We start from the raw sequence: 20256 nt of genomic DNA, 5'->3' as shown, positions 1-20256 counted from the left end.
AGCCCCAGTATGAGTGTGTGTGAAGCGAGTGGGATTGCATACGTGTGTGTGTGTGTGTGTGTGTGTGTGTGTGTGTGTGTGTGTGTGTGTGTGTGTGTCTATTAGACATTGAGTGAGGTGGCTTAGAGAGAACTTACATTAGCAGAATGTTTCGCCAATTTGTGCCGTGTGTGTGTATGTTCTTCATCGCCTGGTCTGAGCCGGCAAAGCTACTGTGTGTGTGTGCATGTGTGTGTGTGTGCTGTAAGTGTAAACAGGGTTAGCAGATTAATTTCTCCCCCTCTTCTTCTTCTTCTTCTTTCCCTCCCATCCTCTTTGGTCCCTCCATCCTTCGGTCCTCCCCGCAGCCAGGATTTGAAGAGATCAACCCAGAGTGGAAGACATCGCTGGAGAGAAGGAAGAAAATAAAAGGTAGTTTGGCCCGAAGGGCAAAAGAGACTCGACTTTGTTGCTGACACAGCAGTGCACACTGGATACAATTTAATGATCTTTGACATGTCTTATTCTCTGAATTATACAGTTATTTAGACATACAACCATATAGTGTCTGCCAAAGCCAGAAGATATTTTCCTCCTTCAGTGTCCACGCTTGTGAGTGTGTGTCTCTGTGCTCGTGCAGCTGCCTGCATGTGTCTGTGTGTCTGCCTGTTTATGCGGCTTTACTGTCTTTTTCTGACAGTTTCGGGCCAGTTGTGACAGCAGTGACAGCTTGTGTAAGCAATAATCTGCGCAAGTTTTCATCTCATGCATGACAAGTGATGAAGATGTCCACATGTGTAAAAATGTCTCGGAGATGGAAACCAATTCAGAGAAGTTACTGGGGATGAGAGGACATGATCCCGAAAAGTGCAGAAAGTTTTAATTCAAATCTCTGTGAGCTTCAGTCCACCCTCATCTGGTGTTTAATCACATTTCCACAATGTCTGTCCATTTCCTGTCCCAGATAAGGAGCAGTACTACCCGTTGGTGGATGTGAGCTGGTGGAGCGACATCGTGTTGATTCTGGCTCGGTGCTCCGGCTCCGTCACCGTCTCATCCGTCAGGGCGCTGCGCAACCTGCTGGGGAAATCCTGCGAATGGTTCGAGCCCTCTCCTCGAGTTACGGCGGCACACGACGGGGGCTTCCTCAGCCTGGAGGTAAATGTCAGAATAGCTGTATGCATGTGTGGTTAAGTAAACAGAGAGCAGGACTCATGTAAGCATCAGTTAGCGCTCGTCATACATCAGAGATCTTGGCCTTCAGGGCTTTCAGAGGCGCGTTATAGAATAGAGGACAATTTTTCATACTTGCTTCCATTTTCTAAGCTGACTGTTCAGCTCAGGGTCACACAGAGCTGAGAACAGAGGAACATAATAGACAGGTCACTAGTCTGCTATGCGGATGTCAGTTCTTTTGCTTTAATAATTAAAGATTGGGAAGTGCTTTTGAGCAAACTGTTTCTGGTGCTTAGTAGGGGTAGGGGAGAAAAATCAATTCTTCGATTCATTGATTTATCAGTAGTCTTTGGAAAGATGATGTTTCCATGCAGAAAAGTCAATTATCAGAAATTTAAAACCAAATTCTCAGCATTAAGATCGCCTGCAAAAAATTTGGGAAAAACTGGACTGTATGTTTACGGCTGAACCAACTGGATGGTGAAACAAAATGGATGTAAACAGGTGTGTTTGCATTCGAAGCTAAGCTAGGCTTTCATTTGTCACTACTGTTGTATTGAAATAATGTCAGTAAATTCATCTGTTTCTTTTAATGAAACAAATGAGCTATGATTTAAAAGGAGCAGTGAAGCAGGCGCTGCGCTGTACTGTTGTGGTGAAAAGGGAGCTGAGCTGGAGGGTGAGGCTTTCAATTTACTGGTCCATCTACGTCCCAACCCTCACCTATGGTCATGAGCTCTGGGTAGTGACTGAAAGAATGAAGTCGCGGATATAAGTGGCCGAAAGAGTTCCTCAGAAGGGTGGCTGGGCTCAGCCTCAGAGATAGGGTGAGGAGCTTGGACATCCAGAGGGTGCCCGGAGTAGAGCCACTGCTCCTTTGCGTCGAAAGGGGTCAGTTGAGGTGGTTCGGGCATCTGATCAGGATGCCTCCTGTTAGAGGTGTTCCGGGCACATCCCACTGGTAGGAGGCCTTGGGGCAGACCCAGAACACGATGGAGGGATTACATATCTCGTCTGGCCTGGGAACACCTTGGGATCCCCCAGGAAGAGCTGGAAAGCATTGCTTGGCAGAGGGATATCTGGGGTGTTTTGCTTGGCCTGCTGCTCCTGCAACCCGGCCCCAGATAAGCAGATGAAAATGGATGGATTTAAAAGGAGCAAGTAGTCATACAGCGGCACGGTGGTGCAGTGGTTAGTACTGTCATCTAACAGCAAGAGGGTTCCTGGTTCGTACCTGGTGGGGGGTTGGAAACCGTTGTGTCAGCGTGGGTTTTCTCCAGGTACTCCAGCTTCCTCCCACAGTCCAAAGACATACAGGTTAATTGGTGACTCTAAATTATCCGTAGGTGTGAATGTGAGTGTGAATGGTTGTCTGTCTCTATGTGTCAGCCCTGTGATAGTCTGGTGACCTGTCCAGGGAGTACCGCCGCCCTGCGACCCCTAACAGGATAAGCGGTTACAGAAAATAAATGAGTTAATGAATGAATTAAGTAGTCACACTGTAAATTAAATGCCCAGAGATTCCCATTAGACCTCTGTGTGTGGCTGCTTCCTTTCCTGCTCCTGCTGGATTTCTGGCCATTACCACCTGCTCCTGCAGTTTGTGTGTCCGCTCCCTCCCACACCTGCAGCCTGGAGGGGGAGAAGGTGCACTGTATGGGCCGATCAGGGCTGATTACATATCTACAGCATATTAGAATCCGTTACGGTCAGAGAGGGGGTTAATGTAGTTACATGCTGTATGTAGAAGCAGATTCAGAAATGTTTTATTGCCAGGTAGCTTTGAGCTTACAAGGAATTTGACTTAGTGATGAAGATTAAGTGCATAATATTTAAACAGTGCAAAAATATATACTCAGAATCTTACTATATAATGACGAAAACTCTGTCTGTGTGTGTGTCTGTTCCACGTTTTTCTCCTCACTGACTTGGTCAATCCATGTGAAATTTGGCACAGTGGTAGAGGGTCATGGGAGGATGCGAATGAAGCAATATTACATCAACTGGCCAAAGGAGGGCGCTATAGCAACCGATTGAAATTGCAAACTTTGAATGGGCATATTTCATGCCCCGTATGTCGTAGAGACATGAAACTTTGCACAGAAATGCCTCTCCTCATGAGGAACACATTTGCCTCAAGAACCCATAACTTCTGGTTATATAGATTTTCCGCCATTTTGAATTTTTTGAAAAACACTTAAAATCGATCTCTTCCTAGGAAGTTTGACCGATCTGCATGAAACTGGCTGAACATAATCTAGGGACCAATATCTAAAGTTCCCTCTTGGCAAAAGTTGGAAAACTTACTTAAACTGAGCTTCTACAAGGCAATGACTTTAACTATCTGCCTTTCAACGTCCTACCTCAACTATCCCACTATTGGCAATGGTACTACTGTGCTTTCAATAAAGCAATCGTACTATCAAATTCACGGTACTACTGTGCTTTCAATAAAGCAATCGTACTATCAAATTCACAAAAACTCTGCCTGAATACATTTCTCTTCTTAATGGGTTCAGTTGACTATTTAATCTGCAATTTCCTATGACCTGTATCCCAAACACACACCATGTGAAACTGTAAGTGGGCAACTGTGCACTCAATGGGTATGGACTAGTACATATATATTTTTGCAGTTTGTATGACATTCCTTACCAAGTTTCTCATTGCCTTTTTCCCCATTTTTAAAAAGAAATCGCACCAATTTGCTCATGGTTCAAAGGTTTAAATGCTTGCAAAAGGCGTCTAAAAGCAGCACAAAAAAGTGATGTCACTCCAGGTGGATTGAGGTCAAATAGTAAATTGCTGCACATCCTGACAGAACAGCTCGGTTGAATTTCAGCCTGGATGCGTGATTTTTCAGCTGAACATTGTTGAAACAGAGCAGCTAATGTTGCTGCCAGCATTGCTTACATATGGCATGCGCTTTTCCTGTTGACCTGTATTTTCTCCAAAATCCCAAATATTTCCAGACAGCTGATTTATTCCAGAGTAAATAAAGTTATCCTCGTCGTCTCTTTCTTGGCTGCTTGCCATCATCTACCTGCTGCTGTTGAAGGTGACACAGAATTTCAAAGTAAAGGCGTATCTTAAAGATGATGATATGGATTTACTTGCATCGATCACAAGTAATAAATATCAATCAACATCAATAGATCGTTACACCACTAATTCCGACAAATCCCGGGACTCGCAGTTTATTTTGCCTGCCTGCTCCCACCCGTAGCGAGCTTCAAACCGCCTGCTCCCATGAGATTTGTGTTGGATCCTGTAGAACCTGCAGGATCTCAGTCCCAGTGCAGTCCTCTGATTCCCACCCCGGCTGCAAAGTGAGCTTTTGTCCAGGAAAATCAATGTGTGCATTGATTTGTGATGGATCCTTTGCCCTGCCAGCTGATGTGATTCTCCAGTGACAAATACAAATTTGATCCCACAGACCTTTATGACAATATTTTTCAGGTTGTCAGTGTCACTATGTAACAGCATGTGTACATGTGTGTGTATCTGATGATGAAATATGTATCCCTGCTCCTTTATTCCCCAACAAAGGCCGTGCTATCACATCACCCTCTACTTTCATTTCAGTCTTCGCCTTTTCTTTATTTTCTTCTCTGATTGCACAGAGAGAGGGAGAGAAAGATATTTCTTTACCAGCCAGCTGCCAACTTTTTGGAAAGGTTTCATCAGCCTGCTTCAGCGTGGAGCTGCTGGGGGGGGATGGGAGCCTGCATAGCTGTATCTAAAGCTGAGGTTTTGTGCATGTTGGAATTACCTTGAGCACGGGGCCGTGTATGGATGGAGGATGGAGCCTGAGCTGCGCGTACGCCTCCACAGATGTGCAGTAATGTGACCTTGTGTGTTTACGATGATTACATGTGCACATCTTCCCGTGTGCGTGTGTGTGTGACGAGCTGGGGTTGTGTATGAGTGCAGCACTGTGGAAGCTGCCTCAGCTCCTCATTGATTAAGGCGTTTAATGCTTTACAGGTGCTAAATGTTTCATAAACCCTGGCTTGGAGCCCCTCTGCTGGAGGCGAGCGTTTTTTCTCCAGTGTGCTAAAACCCAGAGGGGCATCTCTGCGAAATATGAAGACTCGCTGCAGCGTGAGGATGAAAAATGGGCAAATAATATTCCCCCAACTGAGCCGATGAAAAAACTAGAAAACACTACAAGTTGGAGAAAGAACTCCGGACAGCTTGGATTTAGTTTTTCTTATCAAGCAGCTTGACCTTGCTGTTGTTTTGTGTGGTAGACAGCCTGCTGATCTGGCACAAGGGTGTTAAATTGTGTTTACCAGCTTAAGCAGAGCTATATGTAAACAGAGCTTCATTGCTTCATTTTTCATTCATCACTTCCTGCTGGCAAAGAAGTGTCCGCACTCAGCATCAGAAATTCATTCTGGGCAGAGGCTGTAAATCTGACAGGAATGGGCGTTCTTCTGTTGTGCAACCCCGGCTTTATGATTCGGTCCAACATGACAGATGTATTTTTATGTAAAGAGGCAACTGTGGCTTTATGATCACATCCGAGACATATGTTAGCTGTATAACTCAAACTTATGTCTCAATCAGTTCTTGTTACTCTTGTTCATCAACTCTCTCTTGCTTTATCATTTATCAATCCCTCTGCTTCCATCCCTCTTAACTTTTGTCAGTTTACCTCAATGCCCTTTGTAACGCTACATTTTTCATTATCCGCAGTGCGAGGTGAAGCTGGCTCAGAAGCGTGGGCGCCTGGAGAGCAACCTGAGCGGCGGGGCCGGTGAGGATGAGGAGGGCGATGATGGCGGAGACTCTGATTCAGATGAAGAGTCCTCAGCCAAAGCTCGCTACTTTGGCTACATCAAACAGGGTCTGTATTATGTGACGGAGATGGAGCGGTTCGCCCCGCTGCGCAAACGCCCCCGGACCGTAATCAAGAACTACCGTCTGGTCAGCCTGAGGTCAACAACACCGGAGGAACTGTACCAGAGGAAGGTAGGATAGTAAATGATTGGAATATTAGTGTTCACATGCACCTGCTGATGCTTAACTCGACTCTCTCAAAGGACCAAACTTGTGCTTGTCGCTTATGAGGGCAAAAGCTTTGAGTTTCGGCTCAAGGATGTGCTGTACAGGTAAATGCTCACACAGTGCTCCTCTTGACATAGCTGTTTTTGATGGCAGGTTGAGAGCTCAGATTATTAAGAGGGATGTAGATAATATCACTCGTGTCCTCCTGTTGAATTTTAGACTTTTTTCCCAAACCTGAATTCATTTTGTTAAACTTTCTGTTTGAAAGAGCTGGATCAAATTAAGGGAGCATAATGAGCCCCCTTTATGGCTGCATTTTAAAGTAATGATCTCAAAGACTTTTATTAAAATGTCTCTTAAAGGGACAGTACATCTTTTTCCTCATATCTGTAGTGCTATTTATCAATCTAGATTGTTTTGGGGAAATCTCTGCTTGTCTCTAGGCTAATTTATACAATGTAAAACGCCATAGGCTTGTGCTAATAATGTTAGCATGTTATATTTGTTTGGAAAACATGTTTAGTATAAGACAGTTGTTTTGTCGGTGAACCTTGTGAGTTGTAATGGAGCCAAATTTTGTAACGTTACCTTTGTTAAATGTTGCTTTTGTCCCTGGTTTTATAAGAGTAGAGGAAAAGTCTGCTAGCTGCTAGGCTACTTTATACAATGTAAAATGCCATAGGCTTGTGCTAAAAACTTTAGCAAGTTGTATTTGTGGGGAAAATGTCTGTGAATGCTGCGAGTTATAGTGAAGCTGATTTGTGTACTTGTGTTTGAAATTATCTCTATTAAGCCATGTTTAATGTGTGTTTGTGTGTTTTGAATCAACTAAACTTTACAGCACTTCACAGAGACCGCACTGCCGACTAGTGTTTTGGAGGCGTAACTGCAGAGTGACACAAACGCCACAGACATCACCCTGCAAAAGGAAGCGTACATCTAGCTAGCTAACGTTACAGCTCAGCTGGGGAGGACGCCATTAATGTTCACATATCCTGCTTTTTTAAGCTCAAGCCTCTCGGTTCATGAGTAGATGCACGCTTCCCTCTGCGCTATGATATCATTGGCTGTGTATTTCATAAACAGAAAAGAGTTCCTACTAGGGTCGCCCCTGAAAGTTGAAGATTTGAATCTAAGTCCAGCAGTTGGGGGTCCCAAAAATTGCCACCGTCAAACCCACCAGACTCCATTTAAATAAACGTTAATTTTAGCGCGTATAGACTTAGTATATTTTCATATCTAACTGGGTGAATTAAGGGTTTATTTCAACCAAACTAGGGATGGCGATTGTTGGAACAGTGGAAAGATGAAGCAAGACAGCTTTTATGAGTTTTGTTTTGTTTCTGTTGACTTTGAATGAAGTGTGCTTCATGATAATAAAATTACAGTTTATTTAAATGGAGTCTGGTGGGTTTGGTGATAGTGATTTTGGGGCTGTTTCTGGCTCTTTCTCTTAAACAAAAAAGGTCTATCTCTGTAGGGATCCTTTCCATAATGCTGTCAGACACTTAGAATCACAATCTGAGCCTGTCGGTGGCAAAAACAAACACTGTTAGTGGACGTAAATCAACGATGCATAATTGCCCCAAGTGGTTACATTGCAGCCTCTTTTGCTGCTCACAGCTGCAGCGGCCTCATGAAATATTTAAGCAGTTTTAGAAACCGTTGCCATTAGTCACTTAGACACAAAAACATGAGAAAAAAAGGGGACCAGGTTGAAAAATACTAAGGTTACCCTTTAACAGCAGTTGTGAGTGCAGCTAATAAAAAAGGATCCATGTTGAATTTTAGTTAAAGGTCAGCATGATAGTATCAGCAGACTCTTGTTGGTTTATTCCCCTGCATAAATCAACACCTGACTTAGTCCTGTACTGTTGTGAATGACCAAATTCCTGCAAAACTAATGGCATCCCCATCAGCCTCAGCTGTACTTTATGTTTAGTGCTAATTATCAGATATTAGCATGCTAACGTGCACACAGTGCCAAAGATCAGCCTCGCAGAGCTGCTAGCATTAGTCTTTGAGGTCTGAATGAATAGCCAGTTGGTCGGCTGGTTACTGAGGTGACTCTGTGGAGGAGTCACATCACAGTATTCATATTTCATAACATTTACATAATTGGTGTGACCTGTCTGGAAAGTTACTTTTTATTTGACTATTCAGGTTGCCGTAGCAGCGTGTTAAACCCAGCAGGAGGCCTCAGAATGAGGTGGCTCATCTCATTCTGAGAGTCACAATGAGGAGTCACATTTCTGTTGCTGTTTACTTATTCAGTGCGGCACACACAACAAAATTCTTATGTGCTTAGGCGAGAAAAGCTCTCGTCAGTGCTCATGCCTTCATGTTTGGATTTGAATGTTCTTTTAGCTCAGCAATCCAAACAGCAATTCCAGAGCTGACATGCCGTTCTCCGCCTCACACAGTGTTATAAATTCATTTTGGCAAAGAAATTGATATTACCTATTTAATATTTCAAATACACTCCATTCCTAATTATACCACCCCTTTTGTGAAGCCTTTATCTTATGCAAAGTGATACATGAGTCACATGTGCCACGCTGTAATGCCAGTAATAATTTTTTAAGATCAGTCATTTCCCTTCAGTGGCGGATATCACATTCACCACGGAAGTCTTCAATTCTTTTTGCAGCTTAATTTAGCAGCAACTGAAGGACGTCACATGAATCCGTTTGGTCACTGACTGAATTATAGCAGGCTGATCTGCAAAATTGGTTTCTGACTAAATAAATCCTGTGCCAGCTCAGTGAAGTGCTATTGTTTTGTTGGATCGGCTCCAGAGTGCTGTTGAGGAGAAATGAAAACCAGGCAAGATGTTCAGTCTGCTTTAAGGCTATTTCTTAGTCCCAGGGGTTTCTCTGAAATGCTAATTGCTGCATTAGAAATATGGCTGTTGTTGCCACTCGCTACAAATTGCAGCACAGACAACAACATGCTCCGTCATAAAGCACAGTATCGCCTCTCGACGGCCCCAAGTTTCAGCATGGTTCATCAGTCATTTTTATGACCCATCATCTACTTCCTTCTTCATCATTGTCATCATCATTAGACACCATTAGTCATCGCCATCAATCCTAACAGTGGAGAGTTACAAAGTAATGTATCATTATTATCTCTTTGTAACACTCTGTACCCGCGGCACTTCCCCAGCTGCTGCTCTCCTGGTGGAATTGTGTTTTTTTTATTCACATGTACAACATGTAGGCGTGAGAGTGAAAGGGAGGAGGATGTCTATTGTCTGCATGTGGATGTGTGATGGACGTGTATTCATGCCAGAGCCCAACTCATTCTGGATATTTAGGGCTGATGTCGATACTGATGGTGTAAAAATTTCCGTTATAGATACATCCACTGATATTCTTTTGTTTTTTCTTTTTTTCTTCCTTTCCATTCATCCATCCATCCCTCTCTTGGGTTCATGAAATTCTCGCTTCAGTTCGAAACGACACATTTGTGTGACGGTACCGCAGAGTCCTGCACTGGTCCATTTTTGAAAACCTGCACCCTCCCATACCTGTAAAGCTCAGCACCGGAACCAACCTGTTACCCATCATTATGCTGCACCCGCCCACACCAGTTAATAAAAGCCCCATGACCCAACCTGCACCTGTGATTAAACACACACAGACTACACTCACTCACATTAAGCTGTTTTCACCAGCCTCGAATTAAAAATCCAGAGGAGGGAAAGTCTCTTTCACCAGCTGAGCTCGATGCCAGCGTGGCAAAAACATTCTGTGCAATCGCTGCCAGGTCAGGAAACATTTTAGCATGCTCCTTCCACCACTATAAAACCTCAAAATGATCCTTCTTGGGTGTCTTGTACTGGACGTATAGGCTGCCACCTCACTCTTGGGCTGCAAAGTTTCAGGCTTGTGTCCTCCATGTCGGTGACGAATGTGACAACAGGGTCAAAGGTTCAACCTGTGTCAGTGATAATAGTGATTTAGATGTCAAAATATTACACACATACTGCACATCTTTTTCATTTGTTCTATTCTGAAAAATAAAAATATATATTTTTGTTCTCATCTGCTGCCCGCCTGTGTGTAGTTCAATTTTACTCGTGCCCCTACCCATGAATTATATACCTGTATACATATTTTTTACCCGTTACATAGCTTACCCGTGGGTACCCGATCCAGTGCAGGACTCTGTGGTATGGTACGTTTTCAATACAGCAAAAAAAGTAGAAATGTCAGATAAATTTCCTTAAATTTTTTGTGTTATTTCAATTCATTTATTTATTAAAACTATCATCATAAAGTATGATCTTTTTGACTTTGCACAATGATGGAGCTGTACCAGACTGACCCATCTTCCTCTTAGCAGCATATTAAACAAAAACAGACAAACAACAAAAAATTTTTCCTTTTTTTTAATGTATTAAATCTAAAATCATAATTTCAGCTTTTGTTTTTTAGTACAAAGCAGGGATTTCAGTCAGTCTGAAATGGGCTCGTGAAGGAATATTACAGCGCTCTAATACATAGAGCATGTTCGTAAAGCCTGTGTTTTCCATTGGAGTAGAGTCTCATATCCATGGCTATAAGTGTAACAATTGTCGAAGCGGTTTCTTTTTGCCCGTGTGAATCAGTTGGGAACAGCTGCCTAAATGCTGCGTGGATAACGTTAGCTTGTAGCATACGTGTTGCTCCTTCTTTTTGTGTAGCTCCTCTTGATTGACACACTGGGGTGAAGTTGGTGCAAATTACTTGATGTGTTTAAAGCATTTCACTGATGTAACCTAGCAGATGTTACTGTTGTTTTTTTTATCCTCCACTATCTCGCCACCGCCCTAAAATTCACATCAAAAACCAAAGTGGCTCCAATAACCAGACATTACTGAAGGATCGTGTATTTCTGGTCTGGTAATGGTGTTACTAACCATATTGCAACAAGCTAGCTTAGCGTAGCTGCCTCCTAGCATGTCTCACTGGAGTAGAATCTATCAATCTTTCTATTAGGGCAGGCAATATAAAGATATTATATCGTTATCGGCATATGAGACTATATATCGTATTAGAGTTTGGATATTGTTGTTATGATGTGGCATAAATGGTATTTTTTCTCTCGTTCTAAAGGCTGAGGTGATGTCAACTTACGAAATGTTTCTGTGTATTTTAATGCTTGCTTTAACCCTCTAAGTGGCTATGTCCACATTATTGATGATTATTGATCAAAAATCCGTTAATATTTTCCGGAAGAAAAAAAACAACAACGACAAAATAAACAAATAAAAAACAAGCAACAGTCATTGCACTTCACTTCCATTAATGAAGTTTCTTTGAGGAGAAATATATGCGTATCGAAATATAGCCTAAAAATATTGTGATGTAATTTTCACGACATATCACCTAGCCCTACTATCTACCTACTTACCTACCTTACCAAATATCAGCTGCTAAAATCGACCAGCCAGCTATCGGTCGGGCCCTAAAGCATGCATATTTGGTTTATTGTGTGTGTCAGTGCCTGCATATTGCTTGTGTTACACTCGAACAGTTTGACATTTCCACACTTCACACTCACTCACATGCAGAAATCAGACTGCCCTGATCTGTCCTCTGAGATTCACCTCAGGTGAGGGTCGTAGTCCGGCTGACTGCGATTCGACCAAAACGAGTGATTTCTGGTTATTTCCTCAAGTCAGCTTCTTCATGTGTTCAGGAGTTTGATGATGCATTTTGTGGCGTAACCCTGCCTGCGTGAGTAGCACACTGGCAGGGCTGCTAACAGTTTTATTAGCCGAATCCAGAGAGAGAAGGAAGCAGTTTTTGATGTCCTCCTACGTGAGGTTTAACTGTGTGGGGTTCTTATTGCCCTCAAGGAACCACAGTCTGGCTAATGTGTTGCTTTGTACTCCTACACACAGAAAGAGATGGATACTGAGTGTGTGTGTGTGTGTGTGTCAGTCAGTGCACTCGCACACATGTACTTTCACACACACTGAGTGGGCCTGTATAAACTGAGGTGTCATGCTGTTGTTGGATCATATTATTTTGTGAGACATTGATATGGCACAAAACCTACTTCAGCATCATTATATATTAACATCTATGCCAGGCTAATTTAATAATAATAACAATGATGACAACAGCAATTAATACTACAAGATATACCAAAGAGAAATATGTGGTAACAAGACAGTGGACGCCATGCTGGCTGCTCTGTGAGGCTGCTCTTGGGTACAGGGGTGAGTTGAGGTAAATGTGAACATTAGCATGCTAACATGCGCACAATGACTGTTCTCCTTAATACAGCCATGTGTTAAAGGGGACGTTTGATATTTTTCAGCCATGTTTTTGTGTCTAAGTGACTTATTGGATCGCAATTTTTGAAGTTGGTCCTGTATTGAGTGTGAGTGCTGCAGATTTCAGTGGCGAAACAGGCTGCAGTGTAACCACCCTGAGCATGTTTGGTACGGTTCAATCAAACTCAAGTTCATTTGCCCCCTGAGTGCGGTTCGTTTGGGCAGGTGTGGACACAGCAATCACACTCTGCACCAAAACAACCAGACGGACACCTTCTTGAAGAGGTGGTCTCAGTCCGGTTACAAACGAACTTGCATCACATCCAATGCATCAAAACATTGTTTTCTAGTTGGAGCCGCGCCTCGTTTTCAAACTGTATGGTTTGACTAAAATGAACAATGACAGCAATATAGTCCACAATGACCAGCGCTAAAATCAACCTGCGTAGTTGTCCCTCCATTGTGACATTAGAAAGTGTCACATTTATCTTCCAAGTGTACTCTTCTACTTCCTGGATTTTTCCCACATGGAAATTCTGACCAATCAAGAGCAGCTTTCTCACACAAGGCATTTGATCTGGTCCACTTGTAAATGCTGCGGGGAGAACAGGAAACCAACTCTTGGCAGTTATACAACTTTGAAACAAAATAAGTCCCTGATTCAGACCAAAGCAAGACAACTCTAGGTCTGAAAGCACCCTTAGTTAGTTTCTCTTTACTTGAATGAAGTCTGGTGGGTTCGACAATAGTGATTTCGGGGCTGTTTCTGGTTAAACAAAAAGGATCTTACTCTTTAACAATAAGGTCTATCTCTGTAGGGATCCTTTCCATAATGTTGTCAGACACTTATAATAACAATCTGAGCCTGTCAGTGGCAAAAACATTTTTAATCGACGTAAATTGACGGTGGTCTGGTTAGATTGCAGCCTGTTTTGCGGTCTCACTCAATACTGGACCAGTTTCAAAAATTGTTGTTCCCAGTAGTCACTTTGAAACAAAATCATGGGAAAATAGGGTCCTAGTCGAAAAACATCAAAGTTACCCCTGAAGCAGGTGCCATGTTTATCATGTTCTCCATCTCAGTTTCAACTTAGCACCAAACACAATTGTTGCCCACAGCACAGCGCTGCAGTGGTTAGCATTGTCGCCTCACAGCAAGAGGGTTCCTGGCTGGTTTTAACCTGGTGTGGGGGAGCCCTTCTGTGCGTTTGCATGGGTCTTCTCCAGGTACTCCGGCTTCCTCCCAGAGTCCAAAGACATGCAGGTTAATCGGTGACTCTAAATTGTCCGAAGGTGTGAATGTGAGTGTGAATGGTTGTCTGTCTCTATGTGTCAGCCCTGTGATAGTCTGGTGACCTGTCCAGGGTGAACCCTGCCTCTTGCCCAGTGTCAGCCGGGATAGGCTCCAGCCCCCCCCGTGACCCCCAACAGGATAAGCGGTTACGGAAAATGAATGAATGAATGAATGAATGAATGAATGAATTAATTAATTAATGAAATAAACACAATTGTACATACCTTGTATTCACATACCAGCACCTCTATCAGGTCAAGCATTTTAAAATCTCCACTACTTTGGTTCATGACCAATACCTGCAAAACTAAAGTTATATCATGCTAAGTAGAAAGTTTTACCTCGCTACAATGCTAAACTAAGATGGTAAACATGGTAGTTTGTATTGTCACTGTGAATATGTCAGCATGCTACTATGTGTACCTACAGCTGACTGTTTTATTTCAGTGTAGTAGCGCTGTCGCTGTGTGTGATATTAAGTCCCAATATCCGGCTCCTGATTCCTCCTTTGGGTTTTCTCCCTCTGTGCTTTTGATTTCCTTTCTTCAAATGTCCCCAAATACTCCATCCCCCCCTCAGCCATTCTCCTTATCCCTCTGTAGCAGACCCAATCCAGACTGTGTCACATTGCACATTGCCACGCAGATTGAAATCTGCGCGTTAGAGCTGTTCCTATTCAGCCTTTGAGTATTCAGAGTGCATACTCGGGATTTCGGAAGTGCCATAGCTTTTTGCACAGGTTTATTCAGAAACCTTCAGTTCTTTGTCCTTCAGTTTGATGGAAAATTGGGCCACGGACTTTTCTCCTGTCTGTGTTTTTTTTTTTTTTTTCCCAGACATTTGCTTTATATATATTCATTTTTTTTTTTTTTCCCAGACATTTGCTTTATATATATTCATTTAATTCTGTTTAGGAACACAGTGCATGAAGATTGAATCAGTAAAATACCCTTGGGATGATAATTGGATATAAAACAGAAAAAGTACCTCACAGAATTTGAAGTAAATTGAACTGATGTGCAGTTGCTGTAAGTTTTGTGCAGAATCAGAAAAATAAAAAATGTGTTTCTTAATTAGAGTTTTGTCAGCTCAAAGCCGGGACAGGCTTCACATCAAATGGATTGTCTCTTTCATTTCACAAACTGGATCACTTCCAAACACATTCTCTCATCCTTCCCGATCTTATACATTTGTTTTTGTGTGTTTTTGTTTATCCTGCAGATTGACAATGAAGAATACGGTGAAGCCCTGTCTCTCGCTCAGGCGTATAATCTGGATTCTGACCTGGTCTACCAGAGACAGTGGAGGAAAAGTACCGTCAGCATCGCCTCCATACAAGATTATCTGGTAAGAGATAGAAGGAATAAGAGACAGATGTCAGGAAATGAGAGGGATGAAGAAGAGAAAAAGAATTGTATCAGTTTTTAGTGTTTGTCAGAGTGTATTAGACGTCTGGTAAGAAAAATATAGTGTGTGTGTGTGTGTGTGTGTGTGTGTGTGTGTGGGCGAGTAGGGGTACAGCACATGCTTAAGTGCAGCACAGCCCCCTTACTCTATTTCACGCATCATTTTTACCAATTTGTTGCAAATTTTCACACCCTTCCCATCCTAATTCTTTATCTCATTTTATCCCATCATTTCTTCTGAACTCATTCCCTCTCCTTCCCTTCCATTCCCCACATCCCAACCCAGAGCAAGATCTGCAAGCGCTCGTGGGTGTTGCACGAGTGTGTGGAGCGCGTCCCGGAGAACGTGGACGCGGCCAAGGAGCTGCTGCAGTACGGCCTGAAGGGAACCGACCTGGAGGCCCTCATAGCCATAGGAAACAGGGAAGACGGGGGCAGGTAGGGCGCGAACACACACCAAGGCTATCCTCGAACATAAATAGTATGAATGCCAATCGATTTTTATTCCTTCTTCTCTCCATCAACCCCGAGGCTCATTCTGCCTGCCTCATTTTGTTTATCCACATTTATCTTTTGGCTACAGTACGTGCTTATTTTCCTCGCCATCTCGCAGGTTTATCATGCCAGGCGATGTTGACCTCGACGACCTTCCCTACGAAGACATCCTGTCAGGCGAGGAGGAGCTGGAGAGGAGGAAGGAGAGGGAGAACAGGAAGAGACGAGAGCTGTTGGCCAAGGTCGACTTCAGCAGGTAAACAGACAGTCAGACTGTTGGTTAGTCAGCTCAGTTATTCAGTCAGACAGCAGATCAAGACAGAAGTCACAGCAGGCAGAAACGCTGCCAGTGTTCTGAATGTACTGAGACTAGAGCGTTTATTTGAACAAAATCACCAAGGATGGCTGTTGGTTACAAAGAGACAATCCTTCAGCTGGAGGGCCCGAGCTTGGTTGGCATGCGTCTGCCTCGCTGAAGTGTCCTTGTGCAAGTTTTCAAAGCCTTTATGTTACACATATAATCCTTTTACTGTATGGGATAGTTATGTTAGTGCCATGACATTGGTCACAGTGTTTGTCTGCTGGTTCAGCCTCGTCACCAAGAACAATGTTGGCATTGTACATTTCTGCAAAACCACAAATATGTTACATTTTTATGTTTCTAAAGTGACATAGCGCATGATATGACCTTGTTATCAGGGGGAGGAGAGGATGGTGGATGGCCTGACACTCAGGCGAGACACTTACCAGACTACTATTTGAGACCAACAAACAAAACTGGTTGTTTCGTAGCGACTCATCGCTGTGTTTCCTGTGGCTCTGTTAATGACGCTGTCGGCAAAGCAGTAATGATTATGCTAAGTGGCTAATGGGCATGTAGCTACTTCCATGTTTCAGATGATACGTCATGTTTGTAGTCGACCAATGAAGATGAGTTTACATATCACCTTGGGTTCGTCCTTCACCTTCTCAAAATGATCCCACACTTTGGATTTCCTGCCCGACATGTTATTAACTAGCCTGTGGAATAACCGCAGGTACCAGCCCTGGAAATTAGAGGCCGTACACATGTCACGTCTTTAACCGCCTGGAAAACGTGAGGTAGGACGCTAGGTGCTCCTCTTGTGCCTTTTTTTGTTCCAGCTTTCAAGAGCATGTTGGAAGGTTGTGTCTGATCGTATCGTCGTATAACGTATTTACCTGAAATCCTGAGTGCAGACCTGATCTTCTACCAGGTGCTGTTTATAAGTGTGAAGGCCTATCGTCCGTGGGACAGATGTAAAGCTCTGGGTAGCCCTGCACTAACATGATCAACTTTTCCGTATTTATCAGACTGAATATTTACAGAAGAAGGGAAAGATATCTGTCGGCTGTGATTGGTTTGTAACGTGACTCCTGTCTGACTCCTGAGCGTGGCCTCTTCCTGTGTCTGTCCTTTCAAATTCAATTCACACATGGTCCAGTCAGTTTCACGTTTGTTTTATCTATTAGTTTATTTTTTTCTGCGATTAACAATCAATCGACCAATGACCTTTCTGGTTGACTATTTGGGGGTGGCCCTAACGAATAACATATAAATATACTCATCAGAAGCATTAAAGTGCTGCATAAACTTCCTGATGATGCAGGTTAACAGTTGCCAAAACTGTACAATCAACTAGTTGTCAGTGTGTATAACATCATGTTTACTCCTCTTGGTTCGTTTCTAAAAAGGCACCGTGAACAGGAACTGGACCAGAACTAAAATGCAGCCATGTATCATTGTTTTTTCTTGGTGTGGCCCAAACTGCAGATGTGAAGCACCCTTAGTCTTGTCACTAAATTGCCGAATGTTGTTGGTATTATTTTCACTAAACTTGTAAGACTGCACCACCAGAATTCAACACCAGCTCCCGACTCTCAGAAGCAGTTGTTAGGTGGGTGGTAAAATCCCACCAAGGGAAACCTGACGCTGACCCGCTCGAGTCGCCAAGTCGGCAGGTTGTTGGCTCCCGTTTAAAGAGCTTAAATTAAGTCATTATCATTCACGGTGTGAACTCTAATGATATAGGTACGGCTGCAGCTCGATTTGTTGGAAATAAAGAAACGGAGAGATTGTGGTGGCGCCAGTATTTAAGGTGTACACAAAGGAAACAATGAGGAAATGGGAGAGAGGGGGCTGCCAAATTTAACACTGATTGTTTGATTAGGTCGCACACCGGAGAGAGGGGATCATAAAGGCAGGGACATTAATGAGGGTGAGGCGACGAGAGGGAGAGAGCGTTGGTGGAGATTAGTGGGTAATCTGCTGGAGGTAATTTATGCCTTTGTTGTTGAGTGCCCAGGGAAAGACTAATGAAAAACCCTTTAGTGATCACTAATCACCTCTCATACACGCACACGCATGCAAATACACACACCCATGTATCATGAAACACTCTTAAGCTTAATATGAGTTTGTGTCACACACATCTGTTAAAATGAAAAGGAAAGTACACTGAAATAAGTGATGCACATTTAAATGCATGCCCATACTGTGTTTAGCAAGCAAGCATTGTGCATACAGGTATTTCAAGCCTCAGTAGCTGGATTGTGCTGCTGTCTCTATTGTTCTCCTCACCTCAGATACTTAACCAGTGAGCCTCCGGTCTGCATTTGAATGAGGAAGAGCAGGAACGCTGTATTATCTCGCCGCTCAGCTCCAGCTTTAATTTTTTCTGTCCCTTTGCCCGTTTGATTTTCTTTCTGTTTGGCTTATTGTGTAATAAAACTGTTTAGCTTTATTGCGGACCTGTAGTTCGTGGTAGATAAAGGAAAGATGGAGGATGAGAGAAAGATAGAAGTGGGAGTGAAAAAATCGATAATTCGCAAACATTAAAAAAAAGAAAAAAGAGACAACAAAACATTACATTAAATCGTCAGTGAATTACCTTCTTTAAAAATGCTGATGTTCCTCTTTGCTGTGTCTCAGAGTCGAAGTGTCTGCCAGGCAGCTCATATATGCGTCCCCAAAAATGTTTTTTATATATACTGTATATATATGTGTGTGTGTGTGTGTGTGTGTGTGTGTGTGTTTGGGTGCAGCATAGCCCCTCACTAATGGATCTGCCCATGTTGCCTTGAGGCCCGCGGCCGAGGTCTGAGACAGATAATAATTCTCTTAATTTCTTTTTAACTACACCACCATTACAGAAATGGCTCGGTATCGATCACAGATGCTCCGTGTGTGCTCTGCGTGTGATGCTCTTGTGTGGAGATAAGGACTGTATTTAACTACTGACTGTCACAACCAGTGCAGCTTTTGTTCCTCTGCGTGTTTTGAGGTTGTTTGTGTGTGTGTGTGTGTGCGTGCTTGGAAGATACAATCAAGCATTTTTTTTTTTTGTCGCCATTCTGTCAATGAAATAAAGTGATTATTCATAAAGATAAACTATGCAGGGTTTTCCTATAGACAATGTAAAGACTCATACATAGTAATCCATCTCAATCATCACTTATGATTCACTACAAGTGTGTGGCAGTGCATTTATCTGCAGAGACTCTGCACTCTGCATAGATCTTTTTATTTTCTTCTAAGTTTGCTGTGTTCATAACCTTTTTGGGAACAGTGTGCAGGTAAGGTCAGGACTTAATAAAAAGGTAGCGGCCAGGTGCAAGACCGTAAGCAGCACCAGCACGAGGCTTGGGCAGCATCTTTTTGTTCAAACCCGACCCGAGCCTGAAAGAGTAGTAACCGAGCCCAACCCAAACCTGCCACTTGTTTTGTTTCATGTCCAAACCCGACCTGAGCGAGACACGATTAATGTTCTGTTTGACTTGACAAAATCAAAAGAAGACTTGCAAGTCGACTTGGATATTAAAACCAATGACTTGTGACTTCACTTGGATTTCAGCCTTTTGACTTGAAAATACTGGATACCTTCCACCATGCCCAAATATTAAAACTTATTCTATTTAAAAAGTGCGCCACGAATCAATCTCCTTAAAATCCTGAATCAGTTTCCATTAACGCTGTTCATTACCAGCAAGTCGAGACTTAGGATGCATTCATGCTGCACTTTTTAAAGCAGACCAAACCTGGACAACGTCACGCAGTTACAACAGCTGCTCGTGTGGGGGCAGTGTTGCCCGAAACGACCAAAAAAGCACGATGACGAAGAAAGCCCAGGTCATCGATTGGCCAGGACTGAAAACGGAAATCCATCCCCTTCAGCTGGCTTGGTCCTCACAAAAACAATGGAGCAACACCAAATTTATGCAGTCTTGGAGTTTCTGTTTTTACTTTATGTTGCTGTCACAGTTTTTTTACCTTGATGCGATACCGATCCGCCGACTGATTAAATACGCGTGCCGTCGTCCTCTCACTTCTCCCAGTTCGAGCTTTTGGCTTTGTTTTTTTTCCTACCCAAAATGCACTGCGCTCTATGTCACTGCCTCTCTTTGGTTCGCTGGACAGTCCGTTTGCATTTCCCACTGTAAGCAAACTGCACCAGGGTTCACTTGCAAGTTTTCAAGCAGACCAGGGCTCGCTCATTTGGTCTGCTCCAGAGTTCAAATGAGTGTTCACACCACACCAAATGAACCGAACTATCCGTAGAAGTGGACCAGGGTTCGTTTAAAGCAGACCAAATAGCGCCCGTGTG

At 43.1% G+C, this 20256-nt stretch overlaps 1 protein-coding gene across 1 annotated transcript in view; it reads left to right on the top strand.

Moving 5' to 3' along the window:
• The window catches only part of nbas (NBAS subunit of NRZ tethering complex), a 281527-nt gene that overhangs the window by 29788 nt on the left and 231483 nt on the right, over positions 1 to 20256 (top strand). Inside the window, exons 13-18 of the mRNA XM_050057998.1 lie at positions 348 to 411; positions 944 to 1137; positions 5857 to 6132; positions 14955 to 15080; positions 15426 to 15577; positions 15753 to 15890. Of these exons, the coding sequence (XP_049913955.1) occupies positions 348 to 411; positions 944 to 1137; positions 5857 to 6132; positions 14955 to 15080; positions 15426 to 15577; positions 15753 to 15890 (950 nt within the window). The remainder of the gene's footprint in view (positions 1 to 347; positions 412 to 943; positions 1138 to 5856; positions 6133 to 14954; positions 15081 to 15425; positions 15578 to 15752; positions 15891 to 20256) is intronic.

The sequence above is a fragment of the Epinephelus moara genome, chromosome 12 (assembly GCF_006386435.1).
Source record: "Epinephelus moara isolate mb chromosome 12, YSFRI_EMoa_1.0, whole genome shotgun sequence".
Taxonomy (NCBI): Eukaryota; Metazoa; Chordata; class Actinopteri; order Perciformes; family Serranidae; genus Epinephelus; species Epinephelus moara.
The sequence above is the reverse complement of the archived record's forward strand: the minus strand, read 5'-3'. Positions and strand labels throughout refer to the sequence as shown.